The 12,654-nt window shown below is 46.0% G+C and overlaps 1 protein-coding gene across 13 annotated transcripts in view; it reads right to left on the reverse strand.

Annotated features, from left to right (window-relative positions):
* Positions 1 to 4,894: 4,894 nt before the first annotated feature.
* The window catches only part of LOC139052803 (bromodomain-containing protein 3-like), a 253,023-nt gene continuing 245,263 nt past the window's right edge, over positions 4,895 to 12,654 (reverse strand). For all 13 annotated transcript variants that reach the window (XM_070529934.1, XM_070529928.1, XM_070529935.1 and 10 more), the window contains 2 exons: positions 9,506 to 9,757; positions 4,895 to 7,525 (listed from right to left, as the gene is read on the reverse strand). In XM_070529934.1, the coding sequence (XP_070386035.1) occupies positions 7,460 to 7,525; positions 9,506 to 9,757 (318 nt within the window). In that variant the 3' untranslated portion in view covers positions 4,895 to 7,459. The remainder of the gene's footprint in view (positions 7,526 to 9,505; positions 9,758 to 12,654) is intronic.

Consider the following 12,654-nt stretch of genomic DNA (forward strand, 5'->3'; position numbering starts at 1 on the left):
AGAACGTTATCTAGTGAGGCGAGTCTAGCAGTGCTATTGGAGGAATTGGAGGGCAGTAAATGGGATATAATAGGACTCAGTGAAGTTAGGAGGACAAAAGAGGCATATACAGTGCTAAAAAGCGGGCATGTCCTGCGCTACCGGGACTTAGCGGAGACAAGAACTAGGAGTCGGATTCCTCATTAATAACTGGTAACATAAAGGAATTCTATAGCATTAACGAGAGGGTGGCAAGTCTTGTTGTGTGACTTAATAAGAGGTACAAATTGAAGGCCGTACAGGCTTACGCCCCAACATCCAGTCATGATGACCAGGAAGTCGAAAGCTTCTATGAAGACGTGGAGTCGGCGATGGGTATGGTCAAAACAAAATACACTATACTGATGGGCGACTTCAATGTCAATGTAGGCAAGAAGCAGGCTGGAGACAAGGCAGTGAGGGAATATGGCATAGGCACTAGGAATAGCAGGGGAGAGTAATTAGTACATTTTGCGGCACAGAATAATATGCGGATAATGAATACTTTCTTCCTCAAGCGGGATAGCCGAAAGTGGACGTGGAGGAGCCCGAACGGCGAGACTAGAAATGAAATAGACGTCATACTATGCGCTAACCCTGGCATCATGCAAGATGTGGACGTGCTCAGCAAGGTGCGCTGCAGTGACCATAGGATGGTAAGAACTCGAATTAGCCTAGACCTGAGGAAGGACGGGAAGAAACTGGTACATAAGAAGCCGATCAATGAGTTAGCGGTAAGAGGGAAAATAGAGGCATCCTGAATCAAGCTACGGAACAGATATTCAGCTTTAACTCAGGAAGAGGACCTTAGTGTTGAAGCAATGAACGACAATCTTGTAGGCATCATTAAGGAGTGTGCAATAGAAGTTGGCGGTAACTCTGTTAGACAGGATACCAGTGAGCTATCGCAGGAGGCGAAAGATCTGATTAAGAAACGCCAATGTATGAAAGCCTCTAACCCTACAGCTAGAACAGAACTGGAAGAACTTTCGAAGTTGATCAACAAGTGTAAGACAGCTGACATAAAGAAGTATAATATGGATAGAATGGCACCGTTTCGCTTTCGCCGCGCGCGCGTATTCGCACCGTGCCAGGAGCTTTAGGCCGCAGAATATGAGAATTTGACGGTATACAAGCAACCATTGTTACGTGGGCGCTGTCAGAGCTGTTCAAAAATAATTTCATTTTAGAGACTTCAACGCCTACAGGAATTATGATGTGCCGTCGCGACGATTCCGTCTTTTTTTTTTCTTCTAAATTTTTTGACCTTTCAATATTATTTCTCGAGATGCGTCGCACTGTATGTTTATCGGTGTTCTCAGCGTGCGATTTCCCGCTGCTTCTTTTTTGTAATTCAGGGCAATAATTCATAACACAAACATGACCATATGCCACGCTTTTTTAAAATGTGCTTCTTACCGCTCCCTTTCCACTCCACTGAACTTGCCAGTATCTATAGCATCAACTAGTTCATAGACCAAACCGTCATGACATTAGTCGGGCAGCGGACTCGGGCGAGCGTCTCAGTGCGCGTTTTCCCAACAACGCAGACCCGGCGCCGTTGCAGAAATCTTCCTCGCGTCTGTGCCTGCTGCATACCCGAGTTGTAGCCGATGACTGTTTGTCGGTTTTATGTTTCGCGAGCCAAGCTTCACGCAGCTTCTTGTCCTGCGGCTACGTATGAATAAGGCTGACACCGGGCTCCGTTGCGTACGTCCGGCACTGCGGCACCGAGCAGTAGCCTACCATGTTGCGCGCCTTCAAAGGCAGCCACTACCTATTGTAGTGCTTTCAAGCGTTGTCAAGGAGACAGTCGAAGCGGGAAAATCTCGCTGGTAAATGAGGACCGCAGCGTACGAGGGAATTGAAACTCTCGTTTTCAGCTCGCTTCGGCGCTCCCGAAGCAGCCGACGCGGCCGCTATGTCCACGTGATCCCTCCTATCACGTCACGCCAGCTTTTCCAGTGGTGGAGCTCGAGGCCAATATTTATACAGTACCAGTGTCACCCATGACGTTAATGGAAGGGAGAATATTCTAGAGGAATTCAAAATCCCAGAAGTAACGCCGGAAGAAAGCCTTGGAAGCTATGCAAAGGGCAGCTGGGGAGGATCAGGTAACAGCAGATTACCTGATGAATATCATCAGCAGATTCGCTCAAAATCAAAATTCAAAATCCCAGAAGTAACGCCGGAAGAAAGCCTTGGAAGCTATGCAAAGGGCAGCTGGGGAGGATCAGGTAACAGCAGATTACCTGATGAATATCATCAGCAGATTCGCTGATGATATTGCCTGGCTTAGCAAGTCAGGGGGCCAATTGCAATGCATGCTCACTGACCTGGAGAGGCAAAGCAGAAGAGTGGGTCTAAAAATTAATAATTAATTAATAAAAATACTTGGAAAAATCTTGGAAGAAGGCTAACATAATCCTAATCCATAAGAAAGGGGACGCCAAAGACTGAAAAAATATAGACCGATCAGCTTACTGTCTGTCCGTTGCCTCCAAAGTATTTACTAAGGTAATCGGATTGGGAAGAATTGGGGATAAAGAATTAATGTAGAATACCTCAGTAACTTGCGATTCGCTGATGATATTGCCTGGCTTAGCAAGTCAGGGGGCCAATTGCAATGCATGCTCACTGACCTGGAGAGGCAAAGCAGAAGAGTGGGTCTAAAAATTAATAATTAATTAATAAAAATACGCAATGCCTCATAACCTCGAGCGTACCGGAATCTTGGAAGAAGGCTAACATAATCCTAATCCATAAGAAAGGGGACGCCAAAGACTGAAAAAATATAGACCGATCAGCTTACTGTCTGTCCGTTGCCTCCAAAGTATTTACTAAGGTAATCGCCAATAGAATCAGGAACAACTTAGACTTCAGTCAACCAAAGGACCAGGCAGGATTCCGTAAAGGCTACTCACCAATAGACCATATTCACACTATTAATCAGGTGATAGAGAAATGTGCGGAATATAGTCAGCCCTTATATAGAGCTTTCATTGATTACGAGAAAGGGTATGATTCAGTCGAAACCTCAGCAGTCATGGAGGCATTACGGAATCGGGGTGTAGACGAGCCCTATGTAAAAATACTGAAAGATATCTATGGCGGCTCCACAGCCACCGTAGTCCTGCATAAAGAAAGCAAGAAAATCCCAATAAAGAAGGGCGTCAGGCAGGGAGATACGATCTCTCCAATGATATTTACAGCGTGTTTACAGGAGGTATTCAGAGACCTGGATTGGGAAGAATTGGGGATAAAGAATTAATGTAGAATACCTCAGTAACTTGCGATTCGCTGATGATATTGCCTGGCTTAGCAAGTCAGGGGGCCAATTGCAATGCATGCTCACTGACCTGGAGAGGCAAAGCAGAAGAGTGGGTCTAAAAATTAATCTACAGAAAACTAATGTTAAACAGTCTCGGAAGAGAACAGCAATTTACAATAGGCAGCGAGGCACTGGAAGTCGTAAGGGAATACATCTACTTAGGGCAGGTAGTCACTGCGGATCCGGATCATGAGACGGAAATAATCAGAAGAATAAGAATGGGCTGGGGTGCATTTGGCCGGCATTCTCAGATCATGAACAGCAGGTTGCCATTATCCCTCAAGAGAAAAGTGTATAATAGCTGTGTCTTACCAGTACTCACCTACGGGGCAGAAACCTGGAGGCTTCCGAAAAGGGTTCTACTCAAATTGAGGACGACGCAACGAGCTATGGAAAGAAGAATGATAGGTGTAACGTTAAGGGATAAGAAAAGAGCAGATTGGGTGAGGGAACAAACGCGAGTTAATGGCATCTTAGTTGAAATCAAGAAAAAGAAATGGGCATGGGCAGGACATGTAATGAGGAGGGAAGATAACCGATGGTCGTTAAGGGTTACGGACTGGATTCCAAGGGAAGGGATGCGTAGCAGGGGGCGGCAGAAAGTTAGGTGGGCGGATGACATTAAGACGTTTGCAGGGACAACGTGGCCACAATTAGTACATGACCGGGGTAGTTGGAGAAGTATGGGAGAGGCCTTTGCCCTGCAGTGGGCGTAACCAGGCTGATGATGATGATTAGACACTGACCGGCAACTTTTCCATTGAATTACAAAAACAGGTACCATGAAAATTGGTTTTCAGTCCCTTTAAGCAAAAAATAATAAGCCAATGAATGGGCTTTGGCAAGGCGAAATTGGATGCTTGCTGTAATCAAGTCGTTATGCCTCTGCGATTTCCTCCTGCGAGTGGGTCACGCGATCGGTTTCTGCCTCAGTGTTCGAGTAAGTGGCCAAGGTGATAACACAGGTAGGCTTTCCACTTACAACCGACGGCTGATGGCAGCCAAACCGATGACAGCTGAGCATTCTTGTGACACGACAGAAGAGCAGACGAGATGTCCAGATGCAGTAGCGGACGACAAACGATGCTGCCTGTGTGCGATACCACCTAGCAGCTAAATAAAAAAAGAGAGACAATTTAGTCGTTTTAACTTTCACACAACTTTTGCTCAGCAAATTCTGTTACGAGAGCAGAAGAAAGTTCTTTAGCACAAGTCTTGTGTAAGTGCCGGAGACAAAATGCATTTAATGTAGCATACCCTACCCAACTGATTCAAGGTGCAATCCTGCAGGGGCTGCACCTGCTCATCCATTCTCACTCGCATTCTCGCACATTTTGCATACTGCTGGCTCAGTGATGTAGGAGGCGAAGTGAGCTGCTTGTGTGATTTTACCAACACTGCAAACTGCGTAGGCTGGGCAGCCTGCTTGAGTGTAGCTTGGCAATACTTGGCCACATACACATTTTGTTTATAAGAGGCACTTGCAAAATGCTAAGCAACAATGAAGGATAGTGTCAGGCCAGAGAACAGAATAACACAGTGCACTTGAAAGGTGGCGCTGCATTTGTATTTTAAAAACTTTCCACAATTCTTTCAGACATCCAGAGAGAAGAGCAGGAAACAGCAATTTGCCTCAATGAAGTGAACACTCCTATTTACACGGGAATAAAAAAAGAAACGCCAAGCAAATAGAAACGTGTGTGTGTGTGTGTATATATATATATATATCCTCTCGGTTGCTACAACCACAGCAAAATAAATAGATCCTGGAAAGAAAGCATGCACACGTAGCTTATGTACAAATCTGTCAAATATGCACCGCTTAGAACCCTACAGAGCCCAGTTTGTCACTACTAGCCTACATACATTCCAGGCACAGCAGCCCCCCTGCCCCCTTTCCCGAGTCTTCTTTGATGAATGGTACTGCAAAGTCTGCAAGCACGCACACCATAGTTAAATGTTGCGGCCACATTTACTTGCTACTGCCTGATATGCTCTGAAAAGAGACAGCTTGACTCGTAGCCACAGGCTATCATCCAATTTCCTCCTGCTGCAGGCATGGCAATGTGGATTAAGACCTTGACAAAATGATGAGCAGTAAAAATCCAGTGAGGGTGTGTATACCACCACGGGTGCAACAAGACTTGGCGCCTGGAGAGCCTCTCGCACAAAAGAAATGTTGGGTGAGGAAAAAACACTATATGAAGGAAATCAACTTGCTGCGCGCGTGCACACACACACACACACACACACACACACACACACACACGCACGCACGCACGCACACACACGCACACACACACCACCCAGGCCTGGGCTTGATATCCTAACATGCACACACATCCACCCACACTTGCCTCTGGATACCAGCTCCAAAACACACTTTGACGTTCCCCAAAAATAAAATCAAACCCTTCTTTTACTGAACCAAAATGCAGAGAGAGTATAGTGGGAAGCAGATGAAACTAAAAACCAAAATGTTGCAGTGACAAGAGATCCCCCTATCAGGATCCAGAGACAACAAGGACAAAATACCACTGTCCGCGAAGTCCACATTTTATGATGACCAAAAAAAAAACCATGATTATCTTGGCAGCCTGTCAAACATGCCCTCTGACTTCAGCCATTGAAGTGAAGCCAGTAGTGCTTTGATCGGAGGTCACATGGCGAGCCACCCTTGTGTAGAGTGGGGCTGCAATTACGACACCGAGCTCGGATAGCTCGCAAAAGGCGTTTGAACAAAGATGAATCACAAATTGCTGCTGTTAACCACAATTTTGATACAGAGATGGCCACACAGATACAGGAGAAACTTCAAGTGCAGTCACGAGCACAACTTGAGAAAACAATGCAAAATTGCAAAAAAAAAATGTATATATATATGTTCACACATCGCGCCAATTGTGTGCAATTTAAACTTTGAGCATAGTTACGTCACTATGCAGCCATTGCAAAAATAGCTGATTGCACTAAATGTCCAATGGTGGAAACAACAAGTACAGTAAACCCTCGTTAACTTGAACTCACATATCTCGAAATATTGGTTGAGTCGAAAGTTTTCGACACCGCGCCTTCCCACGCATAGGTGTTATGTATTTGCTGGCTGTAGTTGCTGGCTGTATTTACTGGCTCTTTCAGTGACCCAGTCACTGAAATTTTCAGCATTTCGTTAACTCGAAACTCCGCTTATCTCGAAACTTTTCCACGATTTTACAACTTCGCGTTAACGAGGGTTTACTGTACAACTCATTAACCACTCCTTCCACGTGCCACTACAATTTTTATGCAGATGGTCATGTAGCCACTAACAGGGAAAAATTTGAGCGCAATGACCAACATTAACAAGCACACTTAACAGCCAATAGCACTACAGTAATGTATGTGAAAATTAGTGCCCAATCTAAAATGTGAAAAAGAAAGTTCCACAAGTGACTATTGTAATGGTTTTCTTTTTGTGGCGGCAGAAATAAAAAATGATAGAGCAAAAGAGACAGGCTACATGACCATGCAGCTACTGCAAACTCAAAACTACACAGTGCATGAATATCCAGTAAACTTTCCAGACACTCTCACTATGCAGAAAAAGATCTCAAAAAAAGAAAGAACATCTGCAACACAACAGTTTTTCAATAACCCGCCCACCAGAAACAAATGCTTCAATGCATCTTGTCGTTGCTTGCTACCCAAACAATGCGTGCACACAGCCACCTTTTGGAGACAGTTTTGACAAGCTCCATAAGGATGCTAGCGCATGCCACACGAATATGACAAAGCACACCTTCATGGTATGCCAGGTTGAAACAAAGGGGGCTTGATAACAGCTTGGCCACACACATGCGCACACAGACAGCGTTGATTGTCCCTATTTACACCATGAGGAGTGTCCCATTGCATGAAGGGGTGACGCTGTTTGCCACTGAGCTAAAGGTGGTTGGCAAAAAGAGGCACCCCTAGAATGGGGTGAAACTTGGCAAGTGTGTCTTGGCCTTGCACAGGATGCTAGGAAACGTGGGTGCAGTCTTATATCACAAGTCACCACCACCATTCATGAGGCACAGTCATCGTCATCATGGGGTGGGCCAGTTATGCTCGGTGGTGCTTCCTAGCGAATCACAGCATCTCCTCGAAAGTTGCCATTATGTCACTTTGTCGGTTCATGTCGATCTGGCCAGCCATCTGCAAGAAGTATACAGGTCACTTTCATCACATGCGTGCTTTGCAAAAAGTGTCACTGCAGCACACGAGTGAGCCGTGCAGAAATCTTATGTGGCAAGCACAATTTTTGGACAGTAAGCCCTGCTCACACAATTAAAAAAAAAAATGCTCATATAGGTGAGAACGCTTAGACCCAAGCAGCTTGTTGAGATACTATGCTCAGCTTTCTATTAAAACTTGACCATAAAACTTTTCTCACAAGTGTCATAAGAATAAGTGGGAGATGTAATCGCTGATAGCCTAAACACTCCAGTCTGTTCTTTAAGTTTTTCATAATAATGACGAGTATTAGGCAACACTATAGCATGCTCAAGTTTCTACTGTGCAGAATGATCCACAAAACAATTTTTTATTCCTGTACATAGAATATTTTGGAGTCTCCAAGCATGATACTCGCTTTTATAGATTCAACAACACTCACCTCAAATATTGTAGTTAAACCATAATATAACGGACTTCAATATAACGAAATTGTTGATGTAACAAAGCACTTAAAACTCTTCATAACCTCTTGTCCATAGAACACCATGTAATTAGAACCTCAATATAACAGTGTGCTTGAATGCGATTGCAATATAACGAAATTTCACTTGCACAGCAAAGGAATGCCGAGACAAGTAGAAGGTTCCGCGGACGCAGATGGTCAAATGATTGAATTACAAGCGGCTGCTTGTAAAGCGCCCCTCGTACTTTGTGCTTTAGATGCGAGTGAGTGTGTGACGGTCAGGAAGAAAAATGGTGGCTTCACGCACGGGTGCCGCCTCTCTGCGCAAGCAAAGTGAAAGAGGCGGAGGGGAGCGAGCTCACGGTAATGCGACCAAGCGCGCAAGTTTATTTCCGGCGCGCGTCTATGCCGTGGCTGTGCATGGCTATGAGCGCGGCTGAGGGCATACGGAGCCGCGCACCCTGCTTTAGAGGTATTCTGCCGCGTGTGCAAAGAGTGCGCGTGCCGAGACAACGTGGCATCATGTAAACTGTTTTCCCCCGCATTTAGCATTGAAGGTTGTATAATCTCAAGTTTCCTTGGCCCGTTGGAGCGAGAGGCAGACCAAGCATTCGCTCCCCGCTGCCGGTGCTTTTCATGATAGCGTCGTCCCAGTGGGGGCGATGCTATCAGCCGTGGAAGAAGCCAAGCCAAGCCACAATGTTCTAAAGGCTGCACCTGCGGTTGTCATGCAAGTTCCAGATATGCAGCGTTTTTTCTTTTTTCTTGTTTTAACAATTCAAGTAGCAACACAGTGGTCCTGGGACACTTCTTTGATTGTTATTGTGAATTTTCGTCAGCATCATCCAGAAGCTTCAAGTGGCACTAACTCCACCCTCTATATCTCAGCTGGCAAAGGCTGCAATCAACCTCTTCTGTGCCAGACTATTGTCCCAAATTCTGACCAAAAAGAAAAGACTGATGATCTCATGCAGTATGGAAATTGGTTCAGGTGAAGCTTTGATGAGACAACCAGGGAAAACGCATCACAATAAGAAGTGCGCAGCGGTTTTCAGCGACAAATTCGCCCTTAGCCAGCCACGATGGTGTACAATGAGCAAAGCCAAGTTGTATTCAAGGGAGATATTCTCGAGCCACCAGTTTTGAAGATGCGTCATCCTCAAGAGATTTCGCACCTCTACATCACACACATCGAAGTAGACGGACGAAAGCGTTTGTGGAACAGCAGCAGAAACACTGTTGGTTGGAACCACATGGCGGGTTTGTTACGAGTGAGATCACAATGTGGCAGGCTTGGAAGCAAAGATGGGTTGCTGGTAATTGGACCCCTTGCGCACAGAGCAAGTCTCGGCGGCTGGCCTGGCCCAAAGGCAAAGGCTTCCAGCTCTCTAAAGTTTCAATTGTTTTTATAGGTTCGCTTTGTGGGGTGCGGCAGTGCCAACAAAGGTGTCGTTACTGACTATATTAAATGGCGAGCTGGAACAGCTGAAACTGACCGCCTCACGGCGACGTCGCTCCTGTTCCCGCAGGCGCTGCCGCTCGCGCTCACTGACAGCATTCTCGGTTGGGCTGGGGGGTGGTGCACGGCGCCCCTCATCCTCGGTGGTGGTGCCATCAGCTGTGACACTGGTGGAAGGAGCCAGGCGAGCTGGCAGAGAGCGCTGCTTCTCTTGCTCCTGCCGCAGGCGCTCCTTCTCAGCCAGCTCCCGCTGCCGCCGCTGCTCCTGGGCCTCAAAGAGCTGCCGCTGCTGCACATTAGAGAAGAGGGAAAAAACTAAGTTTAGCCAAAATGTGCTCATGATTATGTTGTCATTGTATCCAAGCCATATCTGCTTAATGGCACCACTTTCAAGGTATTCAATACGTGCTAAGAAATACATTGGAATTCATCATGTGATGCAAGACACACATGCAGCATGGCTTGATTGGCACTGGCTGGCACCTCTTGAATGAGATTTTATGATGAAAGTAATCGCATCTCAAAGTTGCCAATGACACAAGTGCCATTTTACACCCAATTGTTGTTGTCGGCTGCCAGCATATGTGAACCCATTCTCCTGGGGAAAATATGCGGATTACAATCTGGCAAACATGATAATCGTACATCATGAGCTGTTGCTTTTTGCTTGAACCTCTGCTGAGGGCACATGAAAAATCTGCGCTTTGAGCAGGAGATAGCCTGTCTTTGACAGTGTCCCTTTGCACCGCCAACACCACTAGGTTCACTATCAGGTGCACGGTGCACTCAGTCAAGTGAGGCAACAAAGGCCAAATTCGGGGTCAAAACTCATCTTGGCATATAGAAAGCATACACACAAGGAAGGACCATCAGTTGGGGTCAAATGGGCCACAAAATCAATTTAACTGGAGGCAACACAACTCTGCCGTAGTAATCATTCAAGCATCACTGATGCAACGATATGTTTCCATGTTTTGTGCCACCATGTTGTACCAGTACAGTCTCTGCTGTCTCCATTCGGACGTGCACAGTGGCACAAACTTGGTGAGCTCCGAGGTAGTTCCGCCATCTGTTGCATATTTCTAAAAGCGTATGTTGTCATTGCTCTGGGTTTGCTCAATTCGGGTTTTTAGCACGCTGCTGAATGCACCCGCCCTTCGTGGACGTGGTTGCACCGCATATAACGAACATCTGCAGATGGGAGGGGTGGCTCCTGGACTTTGTTCGTCGCAACTGCTGTGGCGATTCTCTGTTCAAATATTTGCACTGTAGTGCAAAGTCACCATTTTTTGCATTTCTGCCATCTGTCGTAAGTTTGTGTGTCTCTTTTTTTAACTCCCTCGTGATGGTACTATCGTAGAAGCATGCGTGTCAAAATAAAATTAAGTAGGAGATAGGAATACGAGAACCATAGAGTGCATTTGCCATTATCCACACAACTTTTTCCCTTTTGAATAACTGAATATGAACCATTGTGCTCATCTGATAATATCCGAGAACCCCCCGACACTGAGGTGCATCACCTCCCAAAAAAACCGACACTGAAGGGTTAAAGGCCAACTGAAACGAAATGTCACTTTGGCTAAGTTTTCTATAAATACAATTTGCTATACCCTGCTAAAGCAATCTTGGCAAAGTCACAATTCTGGTTATTGCATAGTTTTCTTGTTAGCAACCTTTAAGAACACCCAAGCAGATTATATGTGCACCTGGTAGTTATCGCTACGACACAAGTCCCAGCATGGGGCCTCCGAGATTTTTCAGCATGGAGATCATGCTGAGAAGCTCAACGTCGCTTCCAACAAGTCATGTTCTTCTTCAGTTTCAGCTACATTTGTCGTGACGCTCTTATTTCAAACTCCATATCTACGTTATCTTGTACTAGGTGTTATACACCACTTATAATTATATCAAGAACGAAAAATCTAATCGTCTAACGGATCATTGCTATATCTGGATTGCCATAAAAAAAACTGCCGAACAGACCTTTGTAGCTCCAAAACCAAAGGTGCCACTTTCACTAAAAAATAGATGTTGTATAATGTAGCCGGTGCAAAAAGAAATGTTTATTTATACCTCTAAACAGCGTATCAAGCATTAGGCGCGCTGAAATAGTCAGAAATCCGCACTTGCACCTTCGCAGGAGCTTCAGTTCTCAACTGTGGTGTCCAGCTGCTGCGCGAACACCAGCGGCAATAATTAAGCGTGCACGAAATCAATGAGCGACCCAATCTACGACAGTGCACTTTACGTGAGCATTGGGGTCGGTGCCAAAGACGGGTCATTGTCATCTCATTGCCCCCATCGTACAATGCCACCGTCTGTCGCGACAATGATCGCCTCATCGAAGACATCTTCGCATAACGAAGCTGCACTATCTGCACTTGGAAAGTCCTCCGTCGAAGCACCACCTGTTTTATCGTCAGTAACGACATGCTTCCAGAGCTCGATAATGTGAGCGGTTTCCACCGCATTGGATCCAGGGCTTTCACCCAGGCACACAAAGCCCGCCTTTTTTGTTGATCGGCATGGCCCCTGGTTGCAGCCATCATGATCGCGGCACCCCTGCGGGAGCTCGTACTTTGAGCGTAGCAAAATTTGCAGCTTCGACTCAAGCGATACGACATTGCACTTCGTTCGCACAGTCTTCTATCAACAGGGCTGTCCACTGCTACTTCCATGGTGCATTTCCACGCTCGCAATGGGCAGCTGCTTCGCTTCACACTTTCTTTTCTCTCCCCACACTTACCTCGATCGTGGGTGATGCGGACGCGAGGCGGCTGGCACCATCTTGTGAAGCACAGGCGAAACGCGCTGCATAGTTAATGGCAGCGGATCTGAACACGTGTAAGCAAATGTATTACTCGGTCTTGGCATTGTTCGTTTAAGGGGAACTTAGGAATGCAAATAGGTGCGATTCGGTAGCATCTTGTACAAAAATGCAGCCTCATCCAAGTTGTAGTAGATGTCTGTCTTCATACTTCTCAAGTTGAACTAGGAGCCGATGTTGGCGCCATACATCTACAATGTCACGGTTCACGGCTGCGCTTTTGGCAACGATCAACTTCGAGGTCATGCCTTGTCGTTTCTTGAACCGCTCAAGCCAGCCATTGCTGCACTTGAAATCTGTATGGCTCATTTGGAGGGCGCAAGCTGCGGCGTTTGCAGTAAGTGCATGTCCATTTA

This window comes from Dermacentor albipictus, unplaced genomic scaffold (assembly GCF_038994185.2).
Source record: "Dermacentor albipictus isolate Rhodes 1998 colony unplaced genomic scaffold, USDA_Dalb.pri_finalv2 scaffold_36, whole genome shotgun sequence".
Classification (NCBI taxonomy): Eukaryota; Metazoa; Arthropoda; class Arachnida; order Ixodida; family Ixodidae; genus Dermacentor; species Dermacentor albipictus.